The following is a 19,596-nucleotide window of genomic DNA, read 5'->3' as shown; positions in this document are numbered from 1 at the left end:
GAGCAACTTCACTTTCACTTTTCACTTTCATGCACTGGAGAAGGCAATGGCAACCCACTCCAGGACGGGGGAGCCTGCTGGGCTGCCATCTATGGGGTTGCACAGCGTCGGACATGACTGAAGCAACTTAGCAGCAGCAGCAGCAATATTGTGAACAAAAGAACACATCTTAACCTGCCTGCCCTATGTATGACCCCTCCAGATTCAATACATCCTTCCTGTCAAAAGTTATGAATGAAATAAGCAAACCACCTCCGAAATCACTAGTTAGGAAACAGAATAGGCAACCAGGTTTCCAATTTACTGACCATCAACATTTGGCATCACAGACTGGAGCCCAGTTGGTGCAGATCTCATTTCTCATTTCCCTCGGGGTAGGTACGCAATCCCCTTCTGAGAGGTTCATGTAAACAAATGCCCATGGTCAAGTCTGGGCAGCATGCTGCTGCTGCTGCTGCTGCTAAGTCACTTCAGTAGTGTCCGACGCTGTGCGATCCCCTAGATGGCAGCCCACCAGGCTCCCCCATCCCTGGGATTCTCCAGGCAGGAACACTGGAGTGGGTTGCCATTTCCTTCTCCAACGCATGAAAGTGAAAAGTGAAAGTAAAGTCGCTCAGTCATGTCTGACTCTCAGGGACCCCATGGACTGCAGCCTACCAGGCTCCTCCATCCATGGGATTTTCCAGGCAAGAGTACTGGAGTGGGGTAACATTGCCTTCTCCAATGAATGAAAGTGAAAAGTGAAATTGAAGTCGCTCAGTCATGTCTGACTCTTAGCAACCCCATGCAGCATAGGAAACTCCAAGTTCCCAGTCAAGGTCCCCTGACCTCTCTCTCAGGTCTGCAGAACTTGAATTCATCACGCCTTGCTGCTGCTGCTGCTGCTAAGTCTTAGAAACCTCTAATTAGAATTAGAGGTATTAGAATCCTCTAATACCAAAAACATTAATTCAGAAGCTAATTTTCTAAAAGTCCTTGTAACAGACAAAGATGGGAATTTTAAAACCAGCTTTGAGGAGCAAGCCTTCCCTATTAAAGTATTCTTTCTAAAGTGCAACTTGTTTTTGATAGAGGTGATCGAGTCCAGCCAGCCCTCTTTCCCTGTAATTCTTTCAGGAGGAAGCAATTTTCAAGTTTAATAGTTCTGAGAAAGCTACTTTATAATCTACAGTGCCCTGAAGGGAAAAGAGGGAACATTTTCTTGTTTTCACAATCATCCCAACCACGTGTTGTGCTTACAGCTTTTTGGGTGGAAAGAGGCCTGAACTGTTCAAGGAAACTGGGCCCAGCTGCCCGGATCCCCTTGCTAGAACTGCAATTCCAAATAAAAAGAACAGCCAGCACAGTTTTAAAAATAGGTAACTAAAAAAAAAAAGGGGATATTTCAAATAACTTTGGTAAGATGGGTCCATACTACATCTAAGAGAAGCCGGGACATGATCAATGAGAGAAGAAAGTAGACAGACTTACCTTGCCAAGTGGTCAGCATTTTACACAGCAAGTTTGCAAAGCTGCCCCTGCTCCGTTTTCCAAGGCTGTGGCCCTTGAATGCACATCCTTCTGTGAACCGGTTTCTCCTCACAGCTCTTCTGTAAGACCCTGTGGTGTTTCAGGTCCCGAGCAGATAGTGTCCTCAGAATTGGGAGCAAGGTGGGTCACTGACATATTTAACTGGCCTTTGGGGCCCTTGTCCCCACCAGGAATTGTCAACGGGGATGCACATTTACATCTGTTCTGACCAGAGCCTTGCCTTTCTCCTGCTCAGCTCCTCCACGCTCTTGAGTTATCAGGGTCTTTACCGTCACAGGCTTGTCCAGTGTACTCCGTGGGGAAGGAAATGTAGAGAAGAGTGACCCCTGAAAGAGGCAAAGAGGGGCTGAAGGTTGGGTGGTGGGCGGGGGGGCAGGGACATGAAACTTCCTCGAGATACAAAGAGTCCTCACCTTCTGCAGAAGCTCTGAGCCTGTCTTGTCCAGTCTGGCAGCCACTGGCCAGACATGACTGTTGAGCCCTGAAAATGTGTATGTTATCACATTGAAATGATAACATTGATTTATATATATTGAATATGTTGTAAAATTAATTTTACCTGTTTTTACTTTTTTTCACATGGCTATTAGAACATTTTAATGGCCTGTTAGGCTTGAACTGGGACTTCCTAGGTGGCTCACGTTGTAAAAAATCTGCCTGCCAATGCAGGAGATACAGGAGACGCAGGTTCGATCCCTGGGTCGGGAAGATCCTCTGGAGGAGGAAATGGCAGCCCACTCCAGTATTCCTGCCTGGAAAACCCCATGGACAGAGGAGCCTGGCAGGCTACAGTCCAGGGGGTGGCAAAGAGTCGAACTCGACTGAGCACAACTCTAAGGGGCCCATGGTGCTGCATTCATATTTGCTGGTTAATGCATAAACTCTGAAATCATACATAAGGAACTACAGACAGTGGTGACTCTGGGGGCCAGACTGGGAAGTAAGTAGGTAGGGAAGGAAGGAGGGAGACATTTCCCCGGATAGTTTATCTTCAGGGGGAGTCTTGAACTGTGTGTGTGTGTGTATGTGTGTGTGTGTGTGACTTTTCAGAAAGAACACCATGGGGGTGCAGGATATAATCTCCCTCCATCCCCAGGCCCACCATGCCAGGGCATCACCTTCCTCAACTCCAGCCGACCCCTGCAGGAGTCTGAAGCCAGCACGGCCCTCCTCCTCTAGTGCCTTGCTCGGGGGCTCCCTGGGTCACCGGTCTCCATGCCTGGCTAACCCAGCATTCTGAGGGCAGGTGCGAGCCTTGAGAGCTTGCATCCAGTGAGTCAGGCTCAGCTGGTCGGGTGAATGAGCTCTTTTCCCTAGCAGTTGTGGGAGTGAGTGAGAGGAGTTCTCCCTGGTTCTCTCTAGGATCCCACCCTTTGGCCCAGGTCAAACTGTGAGAGATCTGGGGAGGAATTCACACTGGGGTGTGTCTGAGTGTCAGGGCCGCAGGCCCCCCAGCCCAGACCACAGGCCCCAGTAAGTCCTCAGAGGAGACTCGAAGGACCATCCCACAGGCTCTCTGCTCTCGGTGGCGACTCGAGATGTAATAAACCTTTGTGGGCAGGAGGTTACGGCCTAGCCCAGGGCTTCTCAAAGCTTGGCCTCTGGCCGGCAGCCTCTGCATCACCCGGGGACTTATTAAAAATGCAAATATGGGGGGGCGCGTTCCCACACCTGGAGGCGGGCCCAGCCGCCTGTGTCTTAACAAGCCCTCAGGTGTCTAAGAACCGCTGGCCCGGCTTTGAGTCCCAAGGCTCCTGTGCAGGGAGCTTCCTGCTGCCCTAGGTGCTGGAGGTCAGAACAGCGGGCCTGCCAAGTTTGCTTTCCTCTGTAAACATTCTGCCACAGCACCTCGGGGTCCTTGCTGCCCCGGAAGACTGATCCAGCGAGGAACTGCTCAGTATACTTGGCCGCCAGCTCCTTGTTTCAGTTACTTGGAAGAATGGCCTGTGACTACGTGCTTTTCTAAATGTGCCTTTGCCGTGGAGCTCGGGGACACATTGTTCCTTAGAAAGAATGAAGGCTCCTGCAGGGACAGAGTGTTTAAGAGGACATATGCTTCCAGTGCTGCACGGAACAGAGCCTAGAGCGCTTGGCGAAGGCTTGTTCGGGGTTCTCGGCAAATTGCTGTGCTGCTCTGCTCATCATTTATATGTGCCGTCTGATTTTATTTGTAGATGCTCTTAGGAGAAAAGAAAAATATGAGTCTAGTTTTTTTAAACTGCCCCTAAGCTGATAGATGTGTGTTTGGGATCACATTCCACTATAATAAGGAAGAATATAGAAAATATCTAGAGACAACGGGTTAGTTTATAACAGAAGAAAGAACACTTCCCTGGCCTCGAGCCAGGTGGGGAGCTGCCACTACCTCCCGGTCCAGTTCTCATGACCACCTGGCACAAGAACCTTTGTTCCTGGGAAGATGCTCAGTTATTATAGACTCAGTGTAGCTGGTGCTTGCCGGCAAGGCTCCGTCCTTTACACCGTATCACACGAGAGATGTTTCTTATTGTTATTCAGTTGATAAGTTGTGTCTGACTCTTTGTGACCCAGTGGACTGAAGCACACCAGGCTTTCCTGTCCTTCACGATCTCCCAGAATTTCCTCCAACTCATGTCCATTGAGTCAATGATGGCATCCAACCATCTCATCCTCTGCTGCCCCCTTCTCTTCCTGCCCTCAATCTTTCCCAGCATCAGGGACTTTTCCAATGAGGAAAAGGTGATGCCAATATTTTGGCATTGGGTGGCCAAAATATTGGAGCTTCAGCTGTAGCGTCAATCCTTCCAGTGAATATTTAGGGTTCATTTCCTTTAGGATTGTCTGGTTTGATCTCCTTGTTGTCCTAAGGACTCTCAAGAGTCTTCTCCAGCACCACAATTTGAAAGCATAAATTCTTTGGTGCTCAGCCTTCTTTATGATCCAACTCTCACATCCGTACGTACTATTGGAAAAACCATAGCTTTGACTATACAGACCTATGTCAGCAAAGTGATGTCTCTGATTTTTAATACACTGTCTAGGTATGTCAGAGCTTTTCTCCCAAGGAGTAAATGTCTTTTAATTTTGTGGCTGCAGTCACCATCCACAGTGCTTTTGGAGCCCAAGAAAATAAAATCTGTCACCATTTCCATTTTTTCCCCATCTACTTTTCATGAGGCAATGAAACTGGATGCCATGATCTTAGATTTTTTAATGTTGAATTTTAAGCCAACTTTTTCACTCTCCTTTTTCACCTTTATCAAAAGGCTTTTAGTTCTGCTTTGCTTTCTGCCATTTGGGTGGTGTCATCTGCATATCTGAGATGTTTCTAGAAATAGTCAAACATTCTATAGCACTCTACCATCTAAAGGCACTGCCGTGTTCATTTTTATGTAAATCATGTGAAATGTTTCACCTGACATGTGAGGAAGTAGACATTCAAAAAAATAACTGGACTTCGCTCCAGGCTCCTGGCTCCAGGGTGGAACTTGGACCCTTTAATCAACCTGGCAGTTTTACTTTTAAATGACTCGTGTCAACTCAGATCCAGGGAACTCGCTAAACTCCCAACAGTCTGACTGGACTTTCCACCCATTGGTAGAGGCAGAGTCAGAATTTAGAGCCACGAGAGTTTGTAGAGTTCATTTTATCCCAGCTTAATTTTAGAGCTGAGGGAACCATGTCCAGAATGAGTGACTGATTTGCCAAGTTCACAGAGCTGGTTAGGGAAAGAACTCAGACTCAGTGCTACCAACCCCATCCCACCCCCCACTCCAGAGCCACAGGCTGCATCCTTGTATTAGTGTTGCTTTTCACCTTCCTTTGATTTCCACTTATTCTATACTAATGTATTGATACCAGATAATAGACTACCTGGGCTTCCCTGCAATGCAGGATATCTGGGTTCAATCCCCGGGGCAGGAAGATCCCCTGGAGAAGGGTATGCAACCCACTCCATACTCTTGCCTGGTGAATCCCATGGACAGAGGGCCTGACGGTCCTCTGCAAAGAGTCGGACACAACTGAACGACTAAGCACACACACGCATGAGACTATCTGCTTGACTGTCTCACTAGGGTCTGGCAGGATTCCTAAATGGGGGTGGCTTTTGCGAGGGTCTTAAGTGGTAGGAAATGAGATACTGTCCCCTAGAGAAGACAGGCCTGTATCAAGACGGCAGGTAGACTCAGTAGAAGAAAAGGACCATTGGAACTTAAGATCCTTAAGAAAAAATGAGGCCATACACAAGAAAGCTATAGGACTCTTTCACCCCGGAGTGCACATGGATGAAAGAGTTCAGAAGAGAGTTTGCGATTTCATGAACAGCTAGAATCAATCCTGGAAAGAGGGGATCCAGAAAGACTTGTGTGAGCAGATGCCATCTTCCCATGAACCAGCATCGCTTTGAAAGATGTCAACATGACATCTTTACCTCCCCTGGGTAGGATAGACTTAAAGTTGGAAGAGTCTCAGGCTGTCTGTATAGACCAACCTTTGTCTTGTTCCTGATCTCTACACTGGCTTCCAGACTAAGTTCCCTCACTTGTGACCTGGATGCACTACATCCCCAACTCTGGCTGAGCCTGCCCTAGGCCACCTGGGTTCTCAGTTAACTGGGGAATGGCACAAGCTGAATTCTTCTGAACAAACGCAGAGAGGAAGGGTGTCACCTGTTAGTGAAAATAAGCCCAGGCAGATGGTAGTGCTAACCTTGACAGAGCAGTGGACTTCAGAAACAAGGAGATGAGTTTTATAAGTTCCCCTCCTGTGTTCCAAGCAGCAGAGAGGAAGGCTCAGGGAATTCCTTCAGAGGGATAAACTTGTGTGACAGGTAGGTTTAACATACCACAGCTAATTGTTAGAATAGATATTTGCATATATGAATATGTTTAATAGGGAGTCATAAGCATTTGTCTTTGGCTTGAAATCTCAAACAGGTGGAGATCGTAGAAGCACCAGCTATAGAAACAAATCTGCAAACCAAACAGCCCAATTAAAAATCCGATTTTTAAGAAGCCATTAAGAACATGAAATGAACGTTAAAAGACTAAAGGATTCAGATCTGATAAAGGTCCCAAATGACAAGCAATTCCAGGGAAATACTATTAATTAAAAACCAGTGCTGTGTGAAATGACTGCCATCATATTTGAAGGTAGTTAATGTGGCTGTTTGCAATACCTGTGTAAAAAGATGAGCCCTAGGAGCAGCTGGCCATCTGTGAAGGGTAGGCTACTATTTCTGCTTCCTGAGGAATTGTGAACAGCAAAAATATAAGCAGCAGCCACAACATAAAGCTGTGTGTGTGTGAGAGCTCAGTCGTGTATGAATCTTTACAACCCCACGGACTATAGCCCGCCAGTCTCCCCTGTCCATGGGGTTTCCCAGGCAGGAATACTGGAGTGGGTTGCCATTTCCTCCTCCAGGGCATCTTCCCCACCAAGGGGTCTGCCTGGCAGATTCTTTACCACTGAGCCAGAGTTACCATCTTCAAATATTAAAGTTGCAAGTGCATGCTTCATACTAAGTTACTTCAGTCATGTCTGACTCTGCAGCCCTCTAGACTGTGACCCGCCAGGCTCCTCTGTCCAAATTGCAAGGGTTGTATTGAAATCCTCACTTTTCTGAGAGCTTTACCTTCAGATGAGGCAATTGAGTTCCATGACAATTGGTTATGCCAGACCTTCAAAATGTTAAGGCCCTTAAAAATGCTGGTACTGGTTTGAATGTAATGTGTGAGAAGAACCAGCCCTGGAAGACAGTATGCTTTCCAAGGATAGGTGCCCACCACGAAAGAATGCAGAAGACGGAATGAGTAAGTGATTGGGAGTTTGGATGGCGATCCTGCTGTCAGTGGTGAGGCAATGTTCTCATTCATCCTTCACTTCCAGAAACAGCGGTCCACCCGAGGTGGGATTGGCCAACTGTGAAGGGAAGTGTTTGTACTGGGTTCCCCATCAGAACTCAGAGGCAGATGACCACACACCCTCTTCTCTGCACAGCTTCCACATGGTGGTATAGCAATAAAATAGTGCAGGAGACACAGATTCGATCACGGGGTCGAGAACATCCCCTAGAGTAGGAAAAACACTCCGGTATTCTTGCCCAGGAAATCCCATGGGCAGAGGAGCCTGGTGGGCTACAGTCCATGGCGTCGCTAAAGAGTCAGACACAACTGAGCGTTCACACACACTCAGCTGCTCAGGGGGCATGTTGTAACCTTCCTGGGACAATAATGTTAAGAAACTGTTGTCTACACATTGTCCCAGTGAGAAACGAACAGGATCTGAATCACCTAGATGCGCATTTAAAATAAAGTCCCGCCTCAGTCCTGCAGGGTCCTGGTTCTCAGCTGCCCGACCACACTCCACAGTGAAGTCACCACCAGGTACTGACCAGAAGTGGTCCAGACACGGTGGGACAGTTCCTCGGGCACTCAGGACGTGAAGTCCAGGTTTCGCTGCACCTCTGGCTGCACCTTTGCTCTCTGGCCTTCATTTTCAGAGTTTTATTTTATCAACTGTTTTATCTCAGCATCCCTATTGTCATCAGATTGTGAGCCCTGCTAAGGGACTCTGTCATGTGGCCAACCACAGGCTCCAGGACATATCTCCCGTGCACTCAGACTGATGGCTATGCCTTTTGTCCTCTGTAGACATAAAGTCACATCAGATCCATCACCCATGGCAGCAATTATATCCTGAAATATGTTCCCCTTCCACAATCTCCAGAAAACGTCATCTTTTCTTCTCAGGATGGCCTGGAAATGAGCAAATGGCTTAGTTTGAAGGCATTATTACAGAAACATCTTCTGTCCCAAATTGCTGACACATGCAAGTTTCCTAAATGCTCCAAGGCTTTATCCTCAGAGGTAAAGGAGGAATATTCATGAAAAATGAACATGTGTTGAATGTTGGTTCTGGACCGGCTTCTACACTAAGCCCTTTCCAAGGATTGTGTAATGATTTCTCAGGAAACCCACTGAGAAAGGACCTGCTGAATGCAAAGCCAGGATTCCTCCCAGGGTGGTCTGACTTCAGAGTGCATGGTCTGACCCCTGAGGACCGCTGCCCCGGCAGCATCCACCTCAAGGAGATGCTGTGGGATTGAATGAGGTCACGTCTAGAAAGTGCTCAGCAGGCCTGCCACCTTGGGAGCTGCTACTGTTGGACAGGAGCAGGATACCTGGGAGGCCACTGCAGGGATGTATAGGGGAGGGGCCGACGGACGTGGAGAGGGGAGCCTGGTGGGGCCCAGCTGGAGGGGTTTAGAGATGCAGGTGTGCCCGGGGTGCCCTGCGAGCCAATGGTGCTCTAGCACAAGCCCTCCTCTTCTGCCCCAGTCACCGAGCTCAGTGCTTCAGAGTGCTGGAGTCGGCCTTCACCCCTGCCCTGAGTCCTCACCAACACTTAGCTTGCATTTTCTTTCACGCTTGGTTTAAAGCTTTTGTTGTTACTTATTGTTGTTTAACTTACTTAAGCTCATCTATTTCCTTTAGAAAATAGATGATAGAACACATGTAAACCTGTGGCGGATTCATTTTGATATTTGGCAAATCTAATACAGTTATGTAAAGTTTAAAAATAAAATAAAATTTAAAAAAAAAAAAAAGAAAATAGATGATAAATATGTCGTCAATGGGTGGGACTGGAGCTGGGGCAGACTGCTCTGATGGTGTGTGTGGATATGGGTGGAGGGTGGCCTCCAGCCACAGTCTGCACCCAGTGGGGACGGTTCTGAGGGTCTTAAGTGGTCCCAGCTTTTCTCTTTTCCTCTCTAACCTCAGATACTCTTCAGGTCCTCCTCAGGCTAAGAAGCCACGTTGACATTTCCCAGCATTGAAAGGGACAAGCGCTGTGCTTTGGAAGTTGAGTCACAAGGACTCTGCTGTGGCCAGGACAAAGCAGAAGGGCCGGGCGTGTTCTCGGGGGGCCTTGAGCCTGAGTCGCCTCAGCATGTGCCTCTTGGCATCTGAGCTCCGGGTGGTGGTGACTGTCTGCAGAACTGCGGTCCCAGGTGCTGCTGGCAGAGGCTTCCCGGGGTGCTGTGCAGTGTGGATAAGCTGTTGAACTCGGTGTTCCCACCGCCAGTTTCTCCTATTTCAAGACATTCTGGACTTTAATTGGATTCTCAGAGGCAAGCGGCCACACACTCTTTTCTCTGCACAGCTCCCAGGGACCAGCTCACAGAAAACTGGTGTGCAATCAAGCTAAAAACCCTGGCTCTGGGCATGTCGGAGTGTCTTCCTCTGGTTGACAGTGACCTTCAAATCTGTACACATTGTTGTCCATACAGAGATGAACTCCTCAGTCACCCTTGACATGACTTCCATCTAACAAGGCCTTCTTAACCATGATGTGTCCTTCCCTCCACCTTCCCACCCTCAGTGCTTACAGAGCAGTCCTCGAGATTAAACCAAATTTCAGGTGGCACTTGACCCCAAGACAGGCAGTGGGGGAAAGAAGCTGTCCTTTTCATCAGAAAGCAACCATGCCTTTAGGTAGGAAAGTCATCTTGTGATAGGTGCCCAGGCAACCAAGGGGTATTGTACTCTGTGCCACCACCCGGCTGGTCACTAGGGTCCCAGGACAAAGGACACACAGTCCCAGCCATGCTCTAATAAAGCCCAATGGTGTCTCTTCTCTGGGAGGCCCACGTACAAATTCATGAGGTTGGGGGAAATGAGTGATAAGCCACACAGATGTAGAGGCAGTTACAGAGCAGCTGTGCAGTCTTTGCTGATGCTTGGCTTGTTTGCTTCTGGCTTAAGTAATAAAGAAGGGTACCACTTGCTACTGGTAGAATGGCCACAACTGCGGGGGGATTTGGTGCCCTAATGGTGTTGGCTTATATGGTACAGGAAAATTGCTCGGAAACTTCACAGTCGTGCTCTTTAGAACAAATGCAAGAGTTTTTCTGCTTTAGGAAATGAGGTGCCTGAAATTTATCTTGTGGACTCAAAGAATCTAAACACATGTATACCTGTGGCGGATTCATTTTGATATTTGGCAAAACTAATACAATTATGTAAAGTTTAAAAATAAAATAAAATTAAAAAAATAAATAAATAAAATAAAATCATCAAAATTTAAAAAAATAAAAAAAAAAATAAATAAATAAATAAACAAAAATAAAACAGGACTGGACCTTGCAGATGCCCAGCTTTATAACCCTTCACTTTACCAAGAGGGAAATGGGGCTGGTGAGGGGCTGTTTGGGGCAGAACTGAGCCCACACCCTGCCCTGGCAGATCTTTACCCCAAGCTTATCCCAAAAGTCACTGAAATTACTACAACTATTCAGAAGGGACTTCCATTTCTGGTGGTTAAGACTCTGCCTTTCAAGGCAAGAGGTGGTGGTTCAATTCCTGGTCAGGGAGCTAAGCTCCCACATACCTCCTGGCCGGGAAAAACAAAACAAAACACACACACCAAAGTGTAAAACAAAAGCAATATTGTAACAAATTCAATAAAGACTTTTAAAACGGTTTCTTTCAAAAAATAAATTGTTAAATAATCAGAGGAATTTATCAACAATAGGCCTATAAGTAACTTTTAAAGGAAACAATACATTTTAGGGGTCAGGTTTTGGACTTTTAAAAAAGATATTTATTTTATTTATTTGGCTGCGCTGGATCTCAGCTGCAGCATCTGGGCCCTTAATTGTGTCACGTGGATCCAGTTCCCCAACCAGGGATGGGGCCTGGGCCCTCCGCATCGGGGCACAGAGCCTTACCCCTGGGCCACCAGGGGAGTCCCAGGCTTTGGACTATGAAGGTAACTTCAGAGAGGACAGCGAGGCCTCTCGAGCACAGGGACTCAGTGGCCTCCAGACTGATCCCTGGAGCCCCGGTGTCCGTCCCAAAATGGACTCTCCCCCTTGCTTCAGGCAGAGCAGTTTTCCACTCATCTGGGTTTAGATGTGCTTCTTAGTGAGATTTCTTTTGAATGACGTCCTGTGAAAGCAATTATTCTATAAAGAAATAAATCAGCAGTGCTGATAAGAGTACAGTTTCATCATCAGAAATAATAACATTTGAATTTTGTTTCTTTTTAAAATTTAATTTTTTATATATCTATCATCATCCTGTATTTTTTTTAAATTTTATTTAACTTTACAATATTGTATTGGTTTTGCCATATATCAAAATGAATCTGCCACAGGTATACATGTGCTCCCCATCCTGAACCCTCCTCCCTCCTCCCTCCCCATACCATCCCTCTGGGTCATCCCAGTGCACCAGTCCCAAGCATCCAGTATCGTGCATCAAACCTGGACATTTGAGTATAGTTGATTTACAATATTATGTTAGTTTCAGGTGTACAGCAAAGTGATTCAGTTATACATATACATGTATCTATTCTTTTTCAGATTTTTTTTTAATTTTTGACTTTTCACTTTTCATTGTTCAGTCACTAAGCTGTGTCCAGCTCTTTGTGACCGCATGGACTGCGGTGCACCAGGCTTCCCTGTCCTTCACTGTCCCCCAGAGCTCACTCAAACTCATGTCCATTGAGTCAATGATGCCATCCAACCGTCTCATCTTCTGTCATCCCCATCTCCTCCTGCCCTCAGTCTTACCCAGCATCAAGGGCTTTTCCAATGAGTCGGCTCCTTGGATCAGGTAGCCAAATTATTGAAGCTTCAGCTTCAGCATCAGTCCTTCCAATGAATATCCAGGGTTGATTGATTTCCTTTAGTTTCTTCTTACAGTCCAAGGCACTTTCAAGAGTCTTCTCCAGCACCACAGTTTGAAAGCATGGATTTAACTTTCATGGATCCAAAAATATGCTTTCCCACTGGATCTGTCATGACGCACCTGAGGGACGAGATATTTCAGAAAGTTTCCTGCTACTTGATTTTTCCCCATCCAGGAGGATGGTCAGACAGTGATTTTTCTCCAGATCTTTGATGGGGAACACCAAACAGCTGCATCGAGAACTGAAGTTTACTATTTTCTAGCTCTTGGCAAGGTTCTGCCCATTCTCCTCCTCTGTTTCCCGCCAATAATAATAGAGATATGGCCAAGCCCCTGCCACATGGGAAACAATGAACAAATAATTATGGAATTAAAATTTCACAAGGAAAAGCACCCGTTTGATTCTGATTGTTTAAAACTTCGTATTCTTGAAGCTTCCTGTCATGTCCTATGGCTGTCCTGAGGGTTCATTTTCATAATGTGGCATTGGAGGAAAAGGGCTTGAAAGGAAACATTTTTTCAATAAGGAAATCTAATACATTCATTCCCTATCCTTCACTATCTCCTAGAGTTTGCTCAAGCCCATGTCCATCGAGTTGATGATGATATCCAACCATCTCATCCTTTATCGCCCCCTTCTCCTCCTGCCCTCAATCTTTCCTAGAAACAGTGTCTTTTCCAATGAGTCAGCTCTTCATATCAGGTGGCCAAAGTATTGGAGTTTCAACTTTAGCATCAGTCCTTCCGGTGAATATTCAGGGTTGCTTTCCTTTAGCATTGACTGGTTTGATCTCCAGTCCATAGGGCTGCAAAGAGTCAGAGACAACTTAGCGACTGAACAACAAAATCTACACTCATTACTGAAGCGTTGCTCTAACACAGGTATTTTGGTGCTGAAGTCTCTTGAGTTTGCTAAGTATCTGTATCTTTGTATTCCCTCTTTCAGAATGCTAGAAGATGACCTTAAGCTAAGCAGCGATGAAGAGGAGAATGAACAGGTAAGATTTTCTTTCATGTTGCAGTTCTTTGAATGTGACATGGTAACACTGACTGAGTAGACGGTCCTGGGTGTTGAGTCATATGGATGCTAGATTGCAATACCCTTGGCTGCTGGGTGTCCTCTGCTGATGACAGGATTCTGTGCTGTTCAGCCAGTCTGTTCAAATATAAATATCTTGGCCTTTAATTTCCCTTAAAGCTGTAATTCTGTATCTTCATGGTGTTGAAGCCAACAGCAGCTATTTACATGGAAGCCGCCTGGGATCAGGCTTCAGTGTGAAATAGAAACTTTTTTCGGAAAGGTTACTGGCTTTCTGGAGATCAAACGTGTGAGTTTCACCTCATCAGCATGCAGTAAGCACGCTGTAGCATTAAATATTGAGAAGTCTTCCACAGATGCTATTAACACTGAGCAGGAGCAAATGCGGAGGTAAGCTAGAGTGATGAATAAAAAATAATCACACTCAGAATAGCCTGTTTGTCTTAAGTGATAAATGTGCTTGAAACGTTCTCCTCTGGTGTTGATTTATCAGCTCCAGACATCAGTCAGGGGTTTATAAATACTCTTCTGATCAGTCAGTTAAGGTGAAAAAATACCCACTTAACATTCATCACTTTCACTTCTGCATTTCAGGAAATGTTTGTATTTTAAAGCAAGTTTGAAAACTTGAAAGACAGATTTTCCTCCGCTTCCATTTCCTTTTTCTCATCACCTATTTTGTATTGTGTCAAGCTGGGGTAAATGTGATTGGTAGAAAGACAATTCAGAGAGGTTTTCTGTGTCATTTTTACATGTGATACAAGACACGTGTACTGTTCAGTTGATCTTGGAATAGTGAATTTTATGCAGAGGTATCAGGGAATGCCACTCAGGTCACGCAGCCGTCTAGACATCCAAACACAAATAAGGTACCGAGAGAGTGTACCAAGGAGAGATCAAAGTCAAAGGAAATATCCAGGAAGAGCATCTGAGCTGTGGGGTCACAGAAGAGCCTCCCACCCCATAAGAGAAGGTGAGGCATCGAAGAACAGACTGAGTACAAGACAGAGCTCAATGCAATTTGAAACTAGATGGGCCAGCAAAGAAAGGCCCAAGGGAAGGAGTTTTGAGCAAGGAGGACCATTCAGGCTTTTGGTTATTTAGAGATGGATCCATCTGTTTCTGGGTGCACCCAGCAGGCCAGACATCCACAACCTGATGATCTTGGCAGAACTAAGGAGTGAGTGGGTCATGTTGGTCATCATCTTTGTATCTATAAGCAAATGATCTCATCTCTTGTGTCTTTTTACCCAGTGGACGTTCAGATTAAGTACATTCCATAGTGTACTTAATGTGGAATGTACAGCAAACATGTAGATTGTGTATACTTCATATTGAAAAAGTGGTTTACAGACTATTTCATTCAGCAAGTTAATTTGGAAAGAATTTCCTGGATTATTACCAGAAAATATTTCTACTGAAAATACAGTTTAAAAATTGAAGGATGGACCAAATTGTCTAAGGCAGTGGAAACTTTCAGTTTACCCATTTTGCTTTATCAGCTACTCCTTTCCACTCTGTAGCCATAGAAAATACTGTTCTGTGAATATACTGGTCAGGTCTTTCTTCTTGCTTTTGGTCCCTACATTTACACATCTTCCTGTCATTTGCAAGGGCAGAATGAACGATTTTCATACCCTAATCCTCCCTTGTAATTAAGACTCCAGACCGTGGTTTTGTATATGGCAGTTTAGTGATTGTCCTAACACTGAATATATGTTATCCTTTATGTGTGTGTGTGTGTGTGTGTGTGTAGCTTGGCCTTTATATAATCACAAAATAATAATTCTCATGCTTCTAAAAAAAGACTAATGGGACTTTCCTGGTGGTTCAGTGGCTAAGACTCCACACTTTCAATCAGGGGACCCAAATCTGATCCTGCAGGCAGCAACTGAAGCTCCTACATGCCGCAACTAAGACCGGCACAGCCAAATAAATAAATAATAAAGTTTTTCAAAAGAAAAAAAGGAAAGTAGATAAATAAAGACTGATGATACAGAATTTTGTTTTCTCTTCAAGACCAAAATATGATTGTGCCCCCAAAAGAGTGGAGGCTGTGCACACACACAGCTCTCATACACAATCGCCTTCCTCTGGTATGGAGAGATAATTAAACATCTTACGTAAGTGAGTTTTGCAGATATAACCAGAGTCTGTCCCTTAGCCCCAAATCTTTCAAGAAGTTTTCCCTGCCTTGGTAAATGCAGTGCACTGAAATCCTTGGCCTTTTCTTGCATGACACCAGGTCGTCCTGAGATTGTTGGTCACCAGCCTGTGTTGCTGCTGTGATAAAGGGACTTCCACAAGACCATAGAGTTGCTCCACCTGTGTGTTTTTCAAAAAGTAGCCTCAGACTGAAATGCATTTGCATATTCCTGTCTAATGTTCCTTTATCCTCACAGCCTTTGTGCTCTCAAAATCAGAGACAGGCCAGTTTACTGAGTGAGCGCGGGCTCAGCAGCCCTGGCTTCAACTCCCTGCTCTGCTCCCCAGTAGCTCTGCAACCTTGCCCCAGTCCCTGAACTGCTCTGTGCTCCAGTGCTGCTCATGTAGAACTGGAATTAACATGAGATCCCTGCAGCCCGCCACCTCCTCACAACTTGTGCTCACCTGTAATCTTCATATCACCAGATCCAACAGGCTTTTTCCTTCTTTTTACATCAACTACCTGGAGAATCCCATGGACAGAGGAGCCCAGCAGGCTACAGTCCACAGGGTTGCAAGAGTTGGACACAACTTAGCAACTAAACCACCACAGTTGAATATACCAGATGAAAAGTTGGACTTCCCAGGTGGCATTCGTGGTAAAGAACCTGCCTGCCAATGCATGAGACATAAGAGATGTGGGTTTGATCTCTGAGTCAGAAAGATCCCCTGGAGGAGGGCATGGCAACCCACTCCAGTATTCTTGCCTGGAGAATTCCATGGACCAAGGAGCCTGGCAGGCAAAGGTCCATGGAGTCCCAAAGAGCCGGACACAAGTGAAGTGACTTAGCACTCATGCACAATAAAAGTTACACATAACCTCAGAGCATGACTTGATGAGTATTCGTAAGCCACACCCATGTAAGCAGCACCCAAATCAAGATACACACATGGCCAGTCTCAGGGGTCTCCCACATCTCTTTCCAGAGTAACTACTCCTGATTTCTAATACCATATCTCAACTGTATTCGCCTTTCACATTGACATCAGTAGGATTCTGACTGCGTGCTGTAGTGTCTGGCTTCTGTCACTCAGCACTTTGTGTATAAGACTCATGCATGATACTGCATATCAGTGAAGTTCGCGCATTTCCATTGCTGGCTCCTAATCCATCCTGTGCATACACTATCCTTTGCTTACCCAGCCTACTGCTGACAGGCACAAGGGCCATTAGGGCTATTGCCATAGTGTTTTTACTAACGTTCTTGTACAAGTCTTTGGGGAGCATGCGGGAACATTCTTGTTGGGTCTGTCCCCAAGAGTGAAAATGCTGCAGGATGTTCAATTGGAGCAGATTATCCCAAACCATTTTCCCAAAATGGTTGTACCTTCTGACTCTGCCCCCAGCAATGTTAGAGAATTCCTTTTGCTCTACATTTCCTCACGTGCTTGTCTTTTTATATTCATGAGGAATACTGGTCCAAAGGTTTCTTTTTCTGTATTGTCTGTGTCTGGTTTTGACATAAGGGTAATGCTGGCTTATAACATGAATTGCTAAGTGTTTTCTGCTCTTCTTGTTCTTGAAGCAATTGTATAAGATTAATGTTAATTCTTCTTTAAATGTTTGTCAGAATTCTCCAGGGAAACCACGTGGGCTTGGAGACTTTTAGAAACTTAAATATTCTATTTTCTCGATAGTTAAAGGGCTGCTCAGGTCATTTCACATTGGGTAGGTTATGGTGGTATGTGCTTTTCAAGTAATTAATCTGTTGTGTCATTTTTTTTTTTTTTAAGATTTTTTGACGTGGACCATTTTTTTAAATTAATGTATTTATTTTAATTGGAGGATGATTACTTTACAACATTGTGGTGGTTTTTGCCATACAGCAACATGAATCGGGGCGCATGTGTATACATGTGTCCCCCCTCCCACCTCCCTCCCCACTCTATCCCTCTGGGTTGTCCCACAGCGCTGGCTTTGGGTGCCCTTCTTCACACATCAAACTTGCCCTGGTCATCTATTTTACACAGTGTTTCTGTTTTATGTTTTGGGTTTTGACCCCAGGCATGTGGGATCTTAGTTCCCCAACTAGGGGTTGAACCTGCAGCCCTTGGGTTGGAAGGCGAAGTCTTAACCACTGGATTGCTCAGGAAGTAGTGTCCATGATGTCATTTAAATTGTCATATTTATGTGTGTAGAGTTGTATTACTTCATTGTCCACTTGAAGTCTGAATCTATAGTGATAGCCCCTGCTTCATTCTTTTTTTTTAACTTGTTTATTTTTAATTGGAGAATAACTGCTTTACAATATTGCATTAGTCTCTGTCCTACATCAGTATGAATCAGCCATAGGTATACCCATGTCGCCTCCCTCTGGAACCTCACTCTCACCTCCCACCATCCCGCCCCCCTAGGTTGTCACAGAGCACCTGATTTGAGCTTCTTGCACCATACAGCATATTCCTACTGGCTATCTATTTTACGTTGGTGATGTATATGTTTCCATGCTATTCTCTCAATTCATCCCACCCTTTCTTTCCTCCACTGTGTCCACATGTTTGTTTTCTATGTCTGCATCTCCATTGCTGTCCTGCAAATAGGTTCATCAGTACCATCTTTCTAGATTCCGTGAAAGTGAAAGTCACTCAGTTGTGTCCGTCTGACTCTTTGTGACCCCATGGACCGTCCATGGAATTCTCTAGGCCAGAATACTGGAATGGGTAGCCTTTCCCTTCTCCAGGGGATCTTCCCAACTCAGGGATCAAACCCAGGTCTCCTGCATTGCAGATGAATTCTTTACCATCTGAGCCACAAGGGAAGCCCAAGAATACTGGAGTGGGTAGCCTGTCCCTTCTCCAGAGGATCTTCCCGACCCAGGGATTGAACCAGGGTCTCCTGTGTTGCAGATGGATTCTTTACCAACTGAGCTATCAGGGAGGCCCCTACAAATGCATTAGCATACAATATTTGTTTTTCTTTTTCTGACTTACCTCATTCTGTATAACAGGCTCTAGGTTCATCCACCTCATTAGGACTGACTCGAATGTGTTCTTTTTATGGCTGAGTAATATTCCTTTGTATATATGTACCACAACTTCTTTATCCATGCCCCTGTTTCATTCTTAACACTGATCTTTACTTTTTTCTTTGTCAGTCTTACTAGAGGTTTATCAATTTTATTGCTCTTCCCAAAGAACTAGCTTTTTGTTTCACTGATATTCTCTGTTGTCTGTTTTTCTGCTTTCAATTTCATTGATTTCTTGCCTTTATTTCCCTCTTTGCACTTGCTTTGGATTATTTTGCTCTTCTTTTTCTTGAGGGAGGCTAGATTATTGATTTCTGATTGTGCTGTTTTAAGAACAATCATTCAGTGCTATACACCTCACTCTCAGCAATGCTGTAGCTACAGCTCATAAATTCCTCCACGTTTGTACTTTCATTGTAATTGAGTTCAGAGAGACATCCTCTTTGGTGCTTTTAGAAGTGTGTTGTTTCATTTCCAAATGTTTGGAGATTTCCTGTTGTCTTCCTTGTATTGATTTCTAGTTTGGTTCTATTGTGGTCTAAGAATACATCCTGTATGATTTCAGTTTTTATAAGTATATTGAGTACTTTTTATGGCCCAAGCTATGGTCTACATTGGTATATGTTTTATGGGCACTTGAAAGAATGTATATTCTGCTGATGTTGGATGGAGTATTCCACAAATGTCAATTAGAACCTGTTGATTGATGTTGTCCTTGAGTTATTCTATATCCTCGCTGACTTTCTGTCTAGTTGCTCCATCAGTTGTTGGGAGAGGAGTGTTGAAGCCTCCAACTACAATTGTGGACTTGTCTATTTCTCCTTTCTATTCCATCAGTGTTTCACTTCACATGTTTTACTGCTGTTATTTTGTGCACACATTTGGGATTGCTACGTCTTCTTGGTGGATTGACCTTTTATCATTATACATGTTCCACTCTGGGCTTCCCAGGTGGCAGTAGTGGTAAAAAACCTGCCTGCCAACGCAGGAGACATAAGAGACCTGGGTTCGATCCCTGGGTTAGGAGGATCCCCTGGAGGAGGGCATGGCAAACCCACTCTAGTATTCTTACCTGAAGAATCCCAAGGACAGAGGAGCCTGGCGGGCTACAGCCAGAGGGTTGCGAAGAGTCGGACACGACTAAAGCAACTTGGCACACATGGTCCACTCTGCTGCTGCT

General features: G+C 45.1%; 1 protein-coding gene across 1 annotated transcript in view; it reads left to right on the top strand.

The window, feature by feature from the left end:
• The window catches only part of AFF3 (ALF transcription elongation factor 3), a 582,468-nt gene that overhangs the window by 435,512 nt on the left and 127,360 nt on the right, over positions 1-19,596 (top strand). The window contains exon 10 of the mRNA XM_055539447.1: positions 13,153-13,204. Within this exon, the coding sequence (XP_055395422.1) occupies positions 13,153-13,204 (52 nt within the window). The remainder of the gene's footprint in view (positions 1-13,152; positions 13,205-19,596) is intronic.

Source organism: Bubalus kerabau, chromosome 11 (genome assembly GCF_029407905.1).
Source record: "Bubalus kerabau isolate K-KA32 ecotype Philippines breed swamp buffalo chromosome 11, PCC_UOA_SB_1v2, whole genome shotgun sequence".
Lineage (NCBI taxonomy): Eukaryota > Metazoa > Chordata > Mammalia > Artiodactyla > Bovidae > Bubalus > Bubalus kerabau.
The sequence above is the reverse complement of the archived record's forward strand: the minus strand, read 5'-3'. Positions and strand labels throughout refer to the sequence as shown.